At 39.9% G+C, this 17,907-nt stretch overlaps 1 protein-coding gene across 3 annotated transcripts in view; it reads left to right on the top strand.

Annotated features, from left to right (window-relative positions):
* Positions 1–17,661, top strand: part of prdm2a (PR domain containing 2, with ZNF domain a) — a 170,142-nt gene extending 152,481 nt beyond the window's left edge. For all 3 annotated transcript variants that reach the window (XM_078558167.1, XM_078558166.1, XM_078558168.1), the window contains 3 exons: positions 2,289–2,399; positions 9,337–13,274; positions 16,314–17,661. In XM_078558167.1, coding sequence (XP_078414293.1) covers positions 2,289–2,399; positions 9,337–13,274; positions 16,314–16,340 — 4,076 coding nt within the window. In that variant the 3' untranslated portion in view covers positions 16,341–17,661. The remainder of the gene's footprint in view (positions 1–2,288; positions 2,400–9,336; positions 13,275–16,313) is intronic.
* Positions 17,662–17,907: the final 246 nt, after the last annotated feature.

The raw sequence follows: 17,907 nt of genomic DNA, 5'->3' as shown, positions 1-17,907 counted from the left end.
CGAGGGTAAGAAAATATACACACTTCACATACGAAGCACATTGATCATAGACGGTAAGAAAAAGCACAATTCTGTCCGTGACGGTGCATTTGTCACTTAATTAGTTGTTTGGCCACATTTTTGACTGGCCACAATTTTTAAAGGAAAGCTCAAAATTGTTTATAGTGATGTTTATATGCATCACCTTCAAATTACCATGGTCAGTACTTTCACAATGTAGTGTTTCCTTAGCTGAAAGGGTAACGGTGTTGTGCAAAACATTGGATGTTAAATAAAAGCAAAGAACTGCGGATGCTGGAAATCCAAAACAAAAACAGAAACAAAAATACCTGGAAAAACTCAGCAGGTCTGGCAGCATCAGCGGAGAAGAACACATTTGACGTTTCGATTCCTCATGACCCTCCAACAGAACGGCTCTGTTGGGTTCTGTTGAAGGGTCATGAGGACTCTAAACATCAACTGTGCTCTTCTCCGCCGATGCTGCCAGACCTGCTGAGTTTTTCCAGGTATTTCTGTTTTTGTATTATATTGGATGTAAGGTTCTTGTTCCAATTCCTATTTTTGTTGAGTTAGCTAAAGTGCATGATAAGTTTTGGGGGAGGTGGTGGCATAGTGGTATTGTCACTGGACTAGTATTCCAGAGACCCAGGGTAATGTTCTGGGGATCCGGGTTTGAATCCCACCATGGCAGATGGTGAAATTTGACACCAATAAAAATCTGGAATTAAAATGTCCAATGTTGAATGAAATTGTCGATTGTTGTAAAAACCCATCTGGTTCACTAATGTCCTTTAGGGAAGGAAATCTGCTGTCCTTACCTTGTCTGGCCTACATGTGACTCCAGACCCACAACAATGCGGTTGACTCTTAAAATGCCCTCTGAACAAGGGCAGTTAGGGATGGGCAATAAATGCTGGCCTTGCCAAAAAGAATAAAATCAGACGAGACTGTGATGCCTTTCAAGTCAAAAATTCCGTTAAGACTGTTGCATTAGGTTCAGTAAAGTTGACTGTTGAACAAGGTATTGCAGGATTACTTGCCCTCATGCAGAAAAGAATTGTTGTGTTGATGGAAAATTGACACTAAAACAAGTAATAGAGATGATTTGGTAGAGATGAAATTGGTTGACCACAATTGGTGAAATTCTGACCCCCAGTTTCTTGCTAAACCCATGAATATTTCAGCATTTTGAGAGCTAAAGGTTTTCACATCCAAAACAATAAGTAAGTCTTTGATTCTAATTGTCAGTATTAAGTGATGGTTCATATTGGTTTCACAAGTTTGTTCTGCAAATACATTTTTAGAATTGAGGTAAGGGACAGACTCATTCAATAACATGAAAGACTCTTCGCAAAGGCTCAGATTTGAATGCTGCCCCAGCAAAGCTGCTCAAAATTTGTCGCGCTGCTGTGCTGGCAGTTACTTAACACTAATTCCATTCATCATTTTACTACTGAGTCACATTAAAACTTTCACCGTTTTGCAATGTAATTCTCAAAATAAAATTAGTATCTAGAGCATCTGAGTCATTTTGACTCTAAATATAGCTGTGGCTGTATTCTGCACATTGCATTTTTAGCCTCTTTTGCCACAGTGAATTCTCTGGCAGCAAAATGCAGGATCTGAAAATAACAGGGACAGGAGTAGGTATTTAGCCCCTTGCGCCTGTTCTGATGCCATTCAGTGAGATCATGACTGATCTACGACCTAATTTCATATGGACTTTTGACTGTATCCCTCTAATGCATTTGGTTAACAACATCTATCAATTTCAGATTTAAAATTTACATTGACAACAGATGTTAGATACTGTACATGTTTTTACAATCGTGGAAAAGTTCCAAAGTTCTACCATTCTTCATGTGTAAAAGTGTTTCCTAATTTCACTTTTGAAAGGCCTGTTCCTAAATTTTGGCTGATGCCCCCAAGTCCTAGATCCTCCAACTAGTGAAAATAGTCATAACAATATATTTGGTTGAATCTAAGTCTAAATTGAAAATACTGCAACTGCAAATGCAAACGGCTAGTTGCAAGAAAATGGATTAATGCTTTGAGTAGGATACTGGTTAGAACTTGTATGGTCGGAAGGAGAGTCTTTAGGACTGATCAAAACAGGGAAAACAAAGGGTAAAAGGTCAAGAAATCATAGTTTGTTTTTTAATCTCTGGACAACTCTTCCCCTTTCTCCTCCATGCTCATCAATAACTTTAAATTAAGTTGGTGTAAATCAAAGGATGAAAAATTCTTTATACTTGACTTTTTTTCATTTTACTGATTTTTACTTCTAGGAAGGAAGAAAGCTCGAAGACAGAAATTTGGAAGTGAGGAAGGATTCAAACAAAGAAAAACTAAGGCTGCTTCTAATATTGTGGCAACACTGGAGAGAGAAAACACAGGGGGTAAGTGAAATGATGTACAGATTCTTGTCCTTTTTTCTCTCTCCCCTACACCGTCCCCAGAAAACCTTGCTGAATTACTATCACACTAGTGTGAATACCCAACTGGTAGTATGCCCTGCTGGCTATTTTTCATGCAAGAGCCGAGCGAGTGTTGACAGGATCTTTGACCATAGTCAATGTCAGTGCTAGCCCCAATTTGTACTTCATTCTGTGTCCTCATGCATGCTTGCCAGCAGAAGATATTGCAAACAATGAGGACGATAATAATTGATTTATGGTGGACATAGACGGACAGATGAAATTTAACACGGAAGTGTGGAAGTGATGCATTTTGATAGGATGACTGAGGAGAGGCTATACAAACTAAATAGTACAATTTAAAGAGGGTGCAGGACCCTGGAGACCTGGCGGTGTATCCTCGGTTCAATTCTGGGCACCATACTTGAGAAAGAATGTCAGGGCCTTGGAGAGGGTACAGAAAGGATTTACTAGAATGGTACCAAGGATAAGATTATGTGGAGAAACTGGAAAAGCTGGAGCTGTTCTTCTTAGAGGTTTAAGAGATTGATAGAGGTATTCAAAGTCAGGACTGGTTTTGATAGAGTAAATAAGGAAGGACGGTTTTTCAGTGACAGAAGGGTCAGTAACCAGATGGCGCAGATTTAGAATGATTGCCAAAAGAACCAGAGGTGGCATGGGAGACAATTTTTTTCACACTCGATTGATATGATCTGAAATGTGCTGCTTTAAAGGAAGGTGGTAGCAAATTTAGTGGTGACTTTCAAAAGAAACTTGGATAAATACTTGAAGGGAAAGAAATCATACGGCTGTGGGGAAAGACCATGGGATTGGGATTAATTAGCTAGCTCATTTAAATATCTGGCACATTGGGCTAAATGGTAGTCTCCTGAGCTGTATCATTCTATGATTCTACATGTCAGTGGATAGTGATAGAGTGCAAGAACCTGGGCTGGTGTTTTTTGCGTTATTCCCCTCTCATGGCAAAAAATGTAGAAGATTGTAGGAGGACATGGGCAGGATAACTAGTGTAAGTAAATAGGTAATAGCTGCAGCTCAATGCAGAGAAATGTGAACCATGTTTTGAGAAAAAAGGTTAGATGAAGGAGCTATATGTTAAACAGAATGAAAGAATGAAGATATCTTAGAGCGCAAATGCACACAGAACTTTTGAGTGGAGTGCAAACAGGACCATAAATAGGCAAGTAGCATTTTCTTTCTCTGTAGATGCATTGAGTATAAAAGCAAGAGGTTACATATGAACATACGAATTAGGAGCAGGAGTGGGGCATTCGGCCCCTCAAGCCTGCTATTCAATAAGATCATGGCTGATCTGAATGTAACCTCAACCCCATGTTCCTGCCTACCCCCGATAACCTTTCACCCTCTTGTTAATCCAGAATCTATCTAGCTTGGCCTTAAAAATATTCAAAGATTCCGCTTCCGCCGCCTTTCAAGGAAGAGTTCCAAAGGCACTCAACCCACAGAGAAAAAAATTCTCCTCATCTCTGTCTTAAATGAGTGACCCTTATTTTTAAACAGATCCCTACCTCTAGATTCTCCCATAAGAGAAAACATCCTCTCCACATCCACCCTGTCAAGGTCCCTCAGGATCTTAAAGGTTTCAGTTAAGTCTCTTATTCTGAATTTGTTTGATTCGTTATTTAGACTTTAGTTGGGACTATTGCATGAAGTATTGGCATCACATTTTAGGAACCGTATTGGAGCTATGGAAAAGGGTACAGCAAAGAGTCATTGAAGTATGGGATGGGAGAGGATTAAATAGAGGTTTTCAAAGTTATGAAAGGGTTATGGTAACTGGAAGATCAAAAGAGGGTTATTAGAATGTGGATTGCTTTCCTGCAAGTAGCCTATTGAGGCAGATACTATAATGTTTAAAATTGAATTGGCTAAGTATTTTTTTAAAATATATAAAAAGATATAGGGGAAAGGTTGTGGGGTGAAAGGTTATTGGGAGTAAGCAGGAATGTGGGGTTGAGGTTACAATCAGATGAGCCTGCTCCACTATTTAATAAGAGCATGGCTGGAGGGGCCAAGTGGCCTACTCCTGCTCCTAATTCGTATGTTTATATGTAAAACAGGAGGGAAGTAGGATTAGAATATACAACTCCTCTGCAACCGGCATGATTGACTTAATGGTCACCTCCTTTGCAGTAATTTTACTGATTACATCTCTCTTGGTTACAAAATGGTTTTGATTTCCAAGATAAATTAAAATGCATGTTAGATTTTTGGCAGGTGTTAAATTTTAGAGCAGCACAAAGATTACCTTTGACCCTTTGTTAAGATTGTTTACTTATCTGGATTGCTTATTGGTTGTTTCGGGCAAAGGTAAACTCTTGTTAGATTAACTCCTTTGTTGGTTGTTTGTATCTGAAAAGTGGTTTCATTTTACTAGTACTGGGTACTCCTAATAGTCACAATGTCACCTCCTTCACAGTATTATCGCTGCAATTGTTGGAAAATACAGAAAATAGATTGCCTAATGCCAGTCACCATGGGTTTTGAGAACAGGCGTGACTACAATCAGTTACATTTTGGAGAAACAGTCTTACAATAGTACTGGTTGAGAACAAGTAGTACTTCAGTGTTCATTACCTTCTAGCCAATTTTATTTGGCAAGCATTGCGCAATAACGAAATGCAAAATTTTTAACTTCCTCCCTTACTCTAGTGAAAGCACTAAGCCTTAACTAGGGTATGGTTCCATTGGTGTCAGCAACTATCCAGTGACACTCCAAAATGGCATGTATAAACGTAGATAGTCAGTGTCACTAGTCTATTAGATTATGGAGGACATCACAGACAAGTTTAATCCAGTCCTTACCCTGTGCCTACACATACACTTTTTAGCAGCAGTTATTCGAAAGAAAACAGCAAGAGCTGCAGATGAATTTTTTAATCCTCCATATCCTAGGGATTTGAGCCCATATGATGATTTGACTGACATCAGCTAAATTAGTACAGACCCTGGAACCTTTTATCCTGTTTGTCTTGTAAGACTGTTGACATAAGTTGAGATAGTCCTTTTTGACACTACTGAAGTTCAGGCTAAAAACAAAAATACCTGGAAAAACTCAGCAGGTCCGGCAACATCTGCAGAGAGGAACACAGTTAACATTTCGAGTCCGACTCGAAACGTTAACTGTGTTCCTCTCTGCAGATGCTGCGGGACCTACTGAGTTTTTCCAGGTATTTTTGTTTCTGTTTTGGATTTCCAGCATCCGCAGTTTTTTGCTTTTATCTTGAAGTTCAGGCTATCTGTAATGTAGCTAATAACTAGCTACAGGTTTAAAATATACTGCAGTGTTTGTGAATCAAAACACTAATACTTTGCACATTCTTTTAGATAATTTCTAACTTGCAGTAAACTAATTTCTTCATAATGTCGCAATTACCGTTCTGATGTCACAGTCACTTCCTCATTACAATCTGAAGCAGCTGGATAGTCATGCAGTGTTTACCTGAAATGTTGCATAATCCCAGATAAATGTGTTGAAAGACCAGTGGAATTGATCTTAGTTCAAAAGGGAGAAGTAGTAAGTGAATCGTAGTCAGCTTCATGGGTTCTTTATTCTGCATATTTTAAATATATTTGCTTCTTTCAACTTGGGTTTTCCATTGCCCAGAAATCCGTGGGTTAGCTCTCCAGATGGCTAGAAGATTGAAAATCACCTATACTGCTTGTAGAATGAATCTGAAACATTTCTTCTAGTCTTAACGCACACCATAAAGACCTTGACAGCATGGGCACCCAATGTTGTCACTAGGTGCATTTTACTATATTACTACCATGTTGCTGGAGGAAGAATTGTACCTCAGTCAATGCACTTTATAGTAATGATTCCATTCAACTCAAATTGCTCCTACTGCTAGTTTCATCAACAACACTTCTATGTCCCTTACACCAAAGTGTTAACTCCAAATGCTCATTCCAGACAGTCTGGAATGACAATATAAAATTGCATTACTATAATTACTGTTCAATTAGGGATTGCCCAGAAATTCTGCTGCCGCAATTTACAGAAATCATAATGACAGCATTTGCATTGGTGCTTTTGCCTCCACCCTTTATCCAGTTGGGTGCTTTCAGCCCCAAAATGTTTCTATCCTGTTTCTTTTCCCCTCCCTCTACCCACAAATTGCTGCCCAATTTCAAAAGGCTGAAAGATTCTCTCAGATGATTCTACTTATGAGTTCTGCAAAATCACTCATGGAATACACGCATCATTCCTTCATTTTCCAAACTGTAACCCCCACAGGGTAAAACAAAGCTTAACAGTGTTAACTAATGCTTCAGATGTGCAACTCTGGACCACCTTTGAAGTCCAAAATAGGCAACGATTAACAGGGCTGCTTTACTCTACAGTGGTCATGCTTGGTTCACCAAGTTAAATATTTTTCCATTCAGTATACAACAACAGATTTTATTTGTATGCTGTAGTTCTGCAGGAGTCAGCCAAGTCCTGTGGGTATGGAAGAGGGCTAAGCCACTGAGGGGAATAACTATGATCATTGAATTCTTCATCACAGTATCATGCTCCTTATATATATTTACAGTATTAAATGATGTATTAATTGGAAAAGAAGCAGCATGTCCTAAAACAGTGTGCATGTTTTGCCTAATATATGTTTATTCTTTAGTCAAATATTAATATTCTGTGTATCCAGGTTATCAATCTAAATGAATATAATTAGCTAAATTAGATTGCTGTTGTAGGTTAAGAAGAAAATTAAAAAGGGCTGAGAAAAGACCAATTAACCATTAAAGTTCTTATTGATATTCTAGCTCACCCCAAAGTTTGTGACTGTTAGGATTTTTGAATGTTTGGAATAATCTTCATTTGAAGAAACTCCCTCTAGTATCTGACCTAAGTTTGCTTTTCATTAGCTTAATGAGACATATTTGCTGGAACCTAATTATCAGGAAGATGAGCACAGATGAAGAAGGAAATTTGGCTGATGTAGTCCATCGTTCCACAGAAATATTTATAATTCCCTCCAATCATCTAACTTCTTTTTGAATGTCTGCATGGTTTCGCCTCTACTACCTGGTATTGACCAGCCATTGTATCATGTTCCCTTGACTTGGTTTTTGAAATGGTGCTCAGGATAGATGAGTTTCCTTCCACATATTCTCTTGTATTAATAAATGGAAATGTTATTTAATACTGAAAATGGTAGGAAATTATACGTTGATCCAAAAATAAAATTTTGTTCTTTCATTGTTGGAAAGAAAATTTTGGTATGTTATGGGTAAGTGGGATTGAACACTGAAGAAACTTCTGAGGCTATTGGGATAACTATAAAGATCCATGAAGAGCAGCTTTGGTGTGCTCTTGAAGGTGGAATGCTTGTTTTAAATAAAAAGAGTAAAACAGCTTTTGCACATGATGCTGCTCTCTTGATTACCCCTTTTCCTTCCTGCCCACCCTCCCATGTGACCCACTTTTTTCTCTCTCGTCCACAGGATACATACTACATGCATGTCTGGTGATTAGGATGCATTACTATAATTACAGTTCGTTTAGGGTTAGCATAGAAATTCTGCTGCCACAATTTACTGAAATTATCATGACAGCATTTGCATCAGTGTTTTTGCCTCTACTCTGCTACATCCCTTCAGCGCCAGAATATTTCTATTTTTTTTACCCTCTGTTGCTCACAGAACTGCTGCCCAATTTCAAAGGCTGTAAAGTTCTTTCAAAAATGAACAGTTGATTTTTGGGACTAGAGGAAGAGATACAGTGGGGTCCCCCAGGGGTCGGTACTAGGAGCACTTTTTCTTGATATATATTAATGATCTAGACTTGGGTGCAGAGGGCACAATTTCAAAATGTGCATATGACAACACAAAACTTCAGAGGAATTGAAAACTGTGACAAGGATAGTGAGACTTCAAGAGGACATAGACAGGCTGGTGGAATGGGTGGGCACATGGCAAGTGACATTTAATGCAGAGAAGTGTGAAGTGGTACCTTTTGGTAGGAGGCGAGGTGATATATAAAATAAAAAGTAAGATTCTGAAAAGGATGCAGGAACAGAGAAATATGGGGGTACATGTGCACAGATCATTGAAGGTGGCAGGGCAGGTTGAAAAAGTGGTTAAAAAGGCATATGAGATCATGGGCTTTATAAATAGAGGTTTGGAGTACAAAAACAGTGACATCATGAACCTATATAAAACTCACTGGAATTCTGGGTACCATACTTCAGGGTGACTGTGAAGTCATTAGAGAGGGTGCAAAAAAGATTTTTGAGAATGGTTCCAGAGAAGAGGGACTTCAGTTAGGTGGATAGATTGGAGAAGCTGGGATTGTTCTCCTTAGAGAAGAGAAGTTTGATAGTAGATTTGATAGAGGTATTCAAAATCACAAGTCTAAACAGAGTAGATGGAGAAAATGTTCTCATTGGCGGAAGGGTCAAGAACCAGAGGACACCGATTTAAGGTGATTGACAAAAGAATGAAAAGCAACATGAGGAAAATTGCTTTTACGCAGCGAGTGGTAAGGATCTGAAATGCACAACCTGAATGTGATGGAGGCAGATGCAATCAGGGCTTTCTAAAAAGGAATTGGATAAACACCTGAAGAGAGAAAATTTACAAGGCTGTGGGCTAAAGGTTGGGAAGTGGGACTAGCTAAGTTGCTGTCACAGAGAACTGGTTCAGATCTATGGACCGAATGGTGGCCGTCTGTGATCGTATGAACACTATAGTGAAAAAATCAATCTGCATCAGCTAACGGTTCTTAAATGCATTAATTTATCACATTGGCTAGTCTCCTTTGTTCAGTTTTGCTAGAATTGAATGGTAAATGTATATGTGAGAGGGGGAAGTGGATTAATGCTAAAGTGATAATATAAGTCTTGCTTTGTAGTAATTTTATTCTTTTAATTAGGTTCTAAGAAGGATGAACCTTGTGCCCTACCAGCCCATTTGCCAGAAGAGAGAGTAGTGGTACACCGAATAGTTACACAGAAGGTTCTGCCTCAGCCAAAGAATCTGCAAATGTCTCTTGAGGCAGAAACAATGCCTGAAGAAAGCAATTCTATTGAGAGTCTGCCCAAAAAGAAAATTTCTGTTAAATCCTTGAAGCAGAAATCAAAAGGAGATCAGAATGGAATGGGAGACGTTGAAGAAACCCACATGTTTCCTTGTAAAAATTGTGAGCGCAGGTTCACGACAAAGCAGGGCCTGGAACGTCACCAGCACATCCACATATCCACAGAAGGATTCACTTTCAAATGCAGGTATTGTGGTAAAGCCTTTGGCACCCACATCAACATGAGGCGCCATGAGCGACGCCATGAGGCTGGGCCTAAGAAAAAGCCCACCTTGAAAATGCACATAGCTGGACAGCACCAAAAGGATGATTTTGATTTTGATAAAGCAGCAATTGACATCAGTGTTAATTCTTCAACTCGACTGGAAAATCCTATAGCTCTGGAAAATTACACGAAAACAGATTCTGTGGCAACAACCCCAAACCTGGAAAGTTCTCTCGTAAAGAGTTGTGAATCAAAAATCCAGCACCCATGCAAACTGTGCAAAAAAACTTTTGGTTCTTACACAAACTTACGTCGGCACCAACGTCGTATCCATGAGCGCCACCTCTTGGCTAAGGGCATTAGAATGAGACGGAAGAGCTCTGCAGAGGAGCAGGATCTATCATCAGACCAAATCAGGGCTTCTGCTGGACTTCACATTGCAAGCACAGAAACTGAAGACGAAGAGGATGAGGAGGAGGAAGAGGAGACTGATGACTGTCAAGCATTCATCATGGATGTTTCCAGTAACATCTCTGAAAACTTGAACTTCTATATTGATGGCAAAATTGAGTCAAACAACAGCACCAGCAATTGTGAGGTGATTGAGGTTGACACTGCTTGCACAAATCCATATGGACTGCCTTCAGTGCTGTATCCAGTGACTGATGAATCTCCTCAGAACCTTAAAACGACAACACAAGTTCCAGTAACACTCTCTCTTCTAAAGGAACCAACGGACAGTGATCTGAAAGGTCCTAAGAAGAGGCGAACCACCAGCCCTCCGCCATTTCCGAAGACTAAAACTGAGCTAGGTGTTGAAACTATATCACCAGTTGTCTCTTCGTTTGGTGGTCTGTCTCTTCCTGGTCAGACCACTAACAGTTTAAGTGGACATCAGGAGAAAAATACCTTGTCTTCAAAGCTTAAGCAGCTTCTTCAGATACAGGAAAGTAATTCGCACAGGTCAGCTCTGTTTCCAGATGGTTCAGTTGGTCCTTCAACATCAACTGCAACAACAATGGGATTTAGCCGATTCAAGAGGAGAACAAGTTCACCTCCAAATTCTCCACAGCATAGTCCAGCACTGAGCAGCACAGGAAAGGACACTGACTTTATACGTATATGGAGCGAAAGTTTACCTGGACTAAAAGCACCAAAAATTGAAAGCCAGGGTAGCTCACCTGCCTGGAGTCTCTCTAGCCGAGATGAAACTCTCAGCCCAATGAGCCTTGAAATGTGCAAAATAACAGCTTCCAAGGATTACGCACCAAGCCGGCCTCCATGCACTCACCAGCCTCTGGATCTATCTAGTGGCATCAAACTACAACCTGATATAAAAATGGAACTGGAAGGACCTGGGGTAGCCATCTTAGACTTGAGTTTGCATAAGAAGTTGTGCAGCGACAATGAAGTCAAAGAGGAAATGGGGCCAGTTGGTACTCCAGTTTCATACAGCAGTAAGAAGAAGAAACCCACAACCTCTATGTTAGAGAAGGTACTTATGAATGAATACAATGGCACGGATCTAACAATGATTGATAAACAAGATTCAGACTGCAGTCCTCAGCCATGTCTAGAGGTAGAGGCACCACCTCATCCTGACACAATCCCAACTCTGGTCACAACCCCTGCTCCTTCTCCTCCACCTCCTGTCCTCTCCGTACCTTCACCCCTTCCAGAGTCAGTGACCCAAGTTTTACAGTCAGTAACTCCTGCTTTATCACCAGTCAGCATAAACATTAAGGAAGAAATTAAAGATGACGGCTATCCAGACACGGATAGCGAACAAGAAATGAACAGCGTTCTTCCACCCACAATTGAACCAGAATCCCCCCAAGACATGTTCATTAAAAACTCTGTTGATGATGATCAGGAGAGTGCAGAAAATTCTCAGCCTTCAGTACAAGAGGAGAAAGCTGAAACAACATTCACAAGAAGCTTTCAGTGCAATGTCTGTGAAACTCCTTTCCTTTCCATCAAGGATCTTACTCAGCATTTGTTGATTCATGCTGAAGAATGGCCTTTCAAATGTGAGTTTTGTGTGCAGCTTTTCAAAGAGGCCAGTGCGTTGTCTGAGCACCGGTCGTCTTTGCATGGGGTGGGCAAAATTTTCATATGCTCTGTCTGCAAAAAAGAGTTTGCATTCCTTTGCAATTTGCAGCATCATCAGCGTGACCTACATCCTGACCAGCAGTGCACACACATAGAGCTGGAAAATGGAATGCTGAGGCCTCAAAATTTCACTGATCCAGGCAAAGCCACCAGCTGTCCAAGTCAGTCTCTAGGAGAAAGTTCTGCATTGCCACCTCAGGAGGGGGAGGAAGATGATGATGATTCTAATGACTTAACAGAGGAACTGTATACTACAATAAAGGTAATGGCATCCGGGATAAAGCCAAAAGGCCCCGATGTCCGTATGGGTCTCAATCAACGCTACCCTAGCTTTAAGCCTCCTCCATTTCAATATCATAACCGTAATCCTGCCAGTGCAGTGTCATCGGCTGTAAATTTTACCACACACAATATCCCTCAGACCTTTAGCACAGCTATCCACTGTACAAAATGCGGCAAGAGCTTTGATAACATGCCAGCACTGCACAAACATATCCTGGTTTGTGCATCTGCCAGCGACAAGAAACGCTACACCCCAAAGAAGAATGCAATCCCGCTGAAAAAGAAAGTGTGGAAGAAAAATGGGGCAATTGCTGCAGAGCCAGTCAGGCAGAACACCATCCGGAGAATGGGGCAGCCAAAAAGGCTTAATTTTGAAACTGAGACAAAGCCAAAAGTGACTATGAATAAGATCAAAATGAACGCTCTGAAGAATAAAAAGAACAAATTGGTGCAGAAGGCAATTTCGCAGAAGAACCGATCATCTGCCAAAGAAAAGGCCATCTTGAAAAGCAGGAGCTCAGAAAGCCACAACTGTCCTTACTGCGAGAAAGAATTCACTTACCTAGGAAGTCTGAACAAACACGTTACATACAGTTGCCCCAAGAAACCGGCGTCCCCTCCTGCAAAAGGGTCTAGCTCTCATTCACCTGCCAGCAGTGACAAGGGAGGCAGCCAACGCAGGAGGACAGCAGACACTGAAATCAAGCTGCAAAGTACACCCGTTCTTTTGGGGAAAAGGAGAGGAAGAATGTTGGGACCCTTGCAAGCTGAGTCTGTTTCTTCAGCACCAAGGTTGCATCAGCGAATGAGATCTGTACCTCCGGTTAAATCAAAGAAGCCGAGCACATCACCTATTGTCTCCAGAACTACAAGTCCAGTAAGATCAGCTAAAGCGTCACCAGCAGAGGGCAAGAAGCTGAAATCCGATCCCAGGCAACGGTCTTCTGGCTTGACTTCACCAAGGCTGTATCTTCGAATGAAGAATAAGAAAGTTGTTTGGCAGAGGAAAACAAATGTAATGAAGCAAAAAAGATCAGAGAAGTACATGGGGAAAGCAAAGGAAACTCGAGCAGGTGCTGTTACACGAAGTGGGGCCCCTGCAGCCACTGATAACAATAATAGCGAGTTTGAAGATGACCAAGAAAACCAGGGATCATCTTCAGAGGATGTTCAGGTAAATTACAAATGATCATCTAGTTCTCTTTTTAAAAAAAAATTGACAAACTATTCAAATTGTGTCTGTCCTAACTTTGTTGCTAAACGTAAGTCATAAACTTCTTTATAAAGAAAAGTCTGTAACTTTTGGCATACTTACCTCATAGTATCCCATCTCTTACTCCTTCCAGACTAATTTGTGGGAAGGTTGTTGGTGAACTGGTTTAAGTAATCCACACAAAGTCACTTCTGCATCTGAATTATGTATTTTAAGGTTCAGCTGCATTGCTGTAGAGATTTGGAAAGTGGGTGGGAGGAAAAGAGTTGTGCTAACTGGATAAAGTTGCAAACTTGAGAATTATAAAAAGAGTCCTTCAAAATAATGATCAATTACTTGAATGATCCCAATGGGAATATTGGAAAAATAAATGTTCCCTGTTTTGTTTTGTCGAAGTCTGGAGATTGTGCACTGCCAGTCAGAGTACTGTACCTGTTTTAGCTTCTTGCTAAAACCAGCAGCAATGTCCTCAAACATGTGGTAACCTCTTGGGCAATCCCAATTGTGGCTGGTTAAATGTTTTGTTACTTTTGTTTGTACATTCTACATAACAAGGCACTTAAATCTAATTGTAGAACAAATTAGTTTGGCTCTCAATGACATTTTTAGTAGTGAAATTGTGTTCCAAGTGAATAGTACTTTTAAGTTGATTCCTCAAATGTAACACGTTCACCTGCCTGAAAGAAAGCAAACTATTTTTACATGATGTCACATTCCCTGTGAATATTGTCAAAGATTTTAATGTTCTCAGATTTACCTTGGGCTGTAGTGATCTTTAAAACTTATTTTTAATAAACATCTACAGGGCATATATTAGACAAAATCGAGATAAATATAAATCTGGAAAATTACAAAGATCAGTAGAAAGTCTAAAGGATTTTTGGAGAAAATGGAGCAAAAATAATAGTCCTTTTGTCAATAATTTATAAGCAGCAAGATAGCCAAGACGGGGGAAGGGCTGTTAAGATATGGAGGTGAGCCTGAGACAATGGCAGCAAAACAGAATAAATATTTTGCCTCGATTTTTTACGTAGCAGGTGAATATGAAGACTACATTGAGAACTACCAAACTAGGCAGATATAAGTTAGTGGAGGTCAGTGTTCAAAATGAAATGGTACTGAAGAAATTACTCAAACTAAAGTTAAACAAATTACAGGCATAGTGGTTTACATTTCTGGATCCTGAGAGAAGCTGGGGAAGAAGTAGAGGGGTGGCAGTAGAGGCTTTAGCTGTAATTTTCCACACTTCTGTGGAAAGGAAACCTTATCAAATGGTGGCACATGTGTCACTCTTTTCAAAAAAAGAAGGACCGAGATAACCCAGAAAATTGTCAGTTACACTTAGTTTAGTTGTTAAACTGCCTGTCTGTAGAAGGAAGAGAAACGTGCTAATCGGGGCCTTTCAGCATGGACTAGCGGCAGATCATATTTGATCACCTTTATAGAATTCTTTGAAGAAATGCTGAAGAGGATAACTAAAGTATTCTGGTTGTAAAAGACTGCAGAAGGACATGCTAGTCGGGTGGACTGATGGAACCGCATCTGCAATTTATGTAGAAAAATGTGAAGAGAATGTATTTGGAAGTAATATGGTGGCAAGGAAACCAGCCTTAAATTGCAGTATTATTTAAATGGAGGAGCAAAAGGACCATGGTATAGAGATACACAGGTAACTGCAGGTGTGGGGATATATAATTCTTAGGCAGTAAACGCTGGCCTTGCCAACGATGCCTATATCCCATGAACAAATTTTTTAAAAAGTCATAAGTCAGACAGTTTTTTCCCCTTTGAGGTATAGAATACAAAAAACAAAGAAGTAATGCTGAACTTGTTTTAGGCTTTAGTTATGCCACAATTGGGATGTTTTGGACACCCTGTTATAAGCAATAGAAAAGGTGGAGCATGGGTTCACCACGATGCTACTAGAGATGAGGGTTATGGTGAGTCTTGAGAAGTAAGCATTTTTTATTAGTTAATCAGGTTATGGCGAAGAGGGCTATGATAAGGTTAATAGTCATTGGGTTTTTTTTCCCAGTGGCCACTGAGACAGTAACAGGAGGATATAAATTCATTATAATCACCTTAAGAATTAAAGGGAAAGTTGGGAAATGTTTCTTCATGGGATAGAATGAAGTTCTCTAAATGGTTGTTAAAGCAGAGTTCATAAATCATTTTTTAAAAAAGATAGTTTTAATATTGAAAAGTATGGAGCGTGGGTAGAATTAGTCGAGATTCTGAACAGCGAAAGTGCACTCTAGATCAAGGTCTGCTCTTGTGGGGGATACCAGTAACCATAAATCTGAAAATATATGGTGGTAAGCCCAAAAATGTGTTTCAATTGGCTTATCTGGTTTTGTTCCCTCATATTTTGCATACAGAAGACCCTATAGAGTATTGTTTAAAATGCTTCATCTTCCCAACCCCACCCTTCCCCAACATCTCAATTCTTGCAATAATGTTTGTAAAGAGGTTGATTCAATATATACTACAAAGAGAGTGTGATTGAGAATTATGAATTGCATCCTTTTGAATACTATATTAGTCGACAGGCATGCCTGTGGTTCAGAAGTGACCATGCTACAGAGTGAGCTCAAAACATTTTTTTTGCCAGTTAGGGGAGAAAAGGATGCCCCTTGGGAAAATGAAAGCCGGTAGAATTTCGTCTGCTAATCTTCACTAATAACTTGTCAGATGTTGTGTTCACTGCACGGGTTTGGAGGAAGGAGTCTACCGTTTCAGTAGATCACTGAGAACCTCTGGTGGTAGGAACTGAATACAGCAACCTGAATACATTGACAACCTGACATATGTTCTTGCAACATAACAAAGAATCTGATTTTTGACATGATCCCATCGTGCAAAATAATAGGCTGTAGCTCCAAAGTCTTTAAAGCTTTCAGAAGATCCTCAGGCTTATTGGTATAGTGGAAAATAGTAAAGAAGTTGCTGAGCAGCATAAGAAGTGAAAACAAATCTCAAATTTTTGCTCTTAATTTTCAGGTTTCTGCAATGAAGATGGTGAGGTAACATCCTTGTTTCTCTTTGTCTTATCATGACTGAGCTGAAAATAAAACATTGAGCCTAGACTGCCATTCAAATGGGTCTAAGAAATTGGTCGTACCGGATTGAAAGGCACCCAAGAAACTTGATGATCTGTCATGTTTTCCGTCATTTGCTTCAGAGAGATCTTCCAGTGAGCTGATGCAAACATCTGCAAGCAGGAAGTTTAAAAGAAATGTTTCTACAGTGTGTGTCTAAGCACCAGATCCTTCATGAATGTGCGGCCTGTCTGGGATTTTGGGAAATGGCAAGACTCGGGGGGGGCAAAAGAGACGGTATCTGGCATGCACTTTGTGAATTGGGAAATTTAAAAAAAAACAGTATCAGGCCATAGGCTGTGCATGGTCACCGAAGCAACAATTGGAAGTATGAGTCTTCATTAAGAAGTACCCTTTGAAATAACAGGGACAGAACTGACCTGGAATTCAGTCCCCTCTGTTGTTTCTAATTTTTTTTGGGGGGGTGGGTGTGGAAGGAAATGCAGTTTGACAAGATTTATTATTTTTGCTGTTGCTGATAAAGGTCTAAAGGGAGAATGTTAGTGCAAGGCTATCTCTGTGCACCCAGCTCCTCCCTCATTCTCTTTCCCGCTGTATAATTTTTCAGATACCTTTTTGTATGGCAGGTGCACCTCAAATAACAGACTGAAAATGTTGCACAGGACTGCTACCAAACTGGTCTTCACCAGGTCCCATGCCCAGAAACACTGCTGCAGTTTTTTTTCTGGGCTTTAAATAGAGACTTTATTTTGCTTTATTCAACCCTCACCCCCTCCGCCCACACACAACCCCCCCCCCCCCCCCCTCCTCCTCCTCAAACAAACATCTTTTCCTCGTTATCTCCTGAGGAAGTCATCTGTTCCTCTTGAGTCCCTTTTTCACTTTCTACTGTAATTTTTCGGATGAATTTTAGACTTGAAGGTGGGGGGGAGATACTATTTTTCACAACCCATTTCTGTTCTTAACTTAAAAGTGATCTACCTCTTTTTAAAAAAAAATAAAATTTGTAATCAACTTCTTTTGCGAAGTCCACGCCACTTTAGCTCTCCCACTCTCAAAACCATTCCTGTTTTGTTATGTTTCTTTTTGTGGGGACTTTGTTGAAATAAAAATTGTATGAAGTGTTTGTAGTAATTAAATAACATAGGATATATTTAAAATTATTTAAATTGTGTTTTCAGGCAACACTGTCTGATGTATGTGATTCCTTCATTGCATTGTTAATTTTCTTTTTTTTTGGTTTATTTTAATTTGGGCTGTGAGAATAAATGTGTAGAATGTTTCTGTAACCAGATTGTTGTTGCACTATTGTCTTGATGTGTCTTGAGCACTTCCTTTTTGCACAAGGGTGGTGGAAATCTGGAAAGCTTCCCCAAAAGACTAGATGTCGGGTTAATTGAAATGTTCAAGGCTGAGATTGCCTTTTTTTATGGGCTAGGAATAAAGGGTTCATTCTCTGATTGGCAGGGTATGCCAAATGTTCTTCCCCAGGGATCTGTACTGGGACCTCAGTTTTTCACCAAATATATATTAAT

The sequence above is a fragment of the Cetorhinus maximus genome, chromosome 15 (assembly GCF_964194155.1).
Source record: "Cetorhinus maximus chromosome 15, sCetMax3.hap1.1, whole genome shotgun sequence".
Lineage (NCBI taxonomy): Eukaryota > Metazoa > Chordata > Chondrichthyes > Lamniformes > Cetorhinidae > Cetorhinus > Cetorhinus maximus.
The sequence above is the reverse complement of the archived record's forward strand: the minus strand, read 5'-3'. Positions and strand labels throughout refer to the sequence as shown.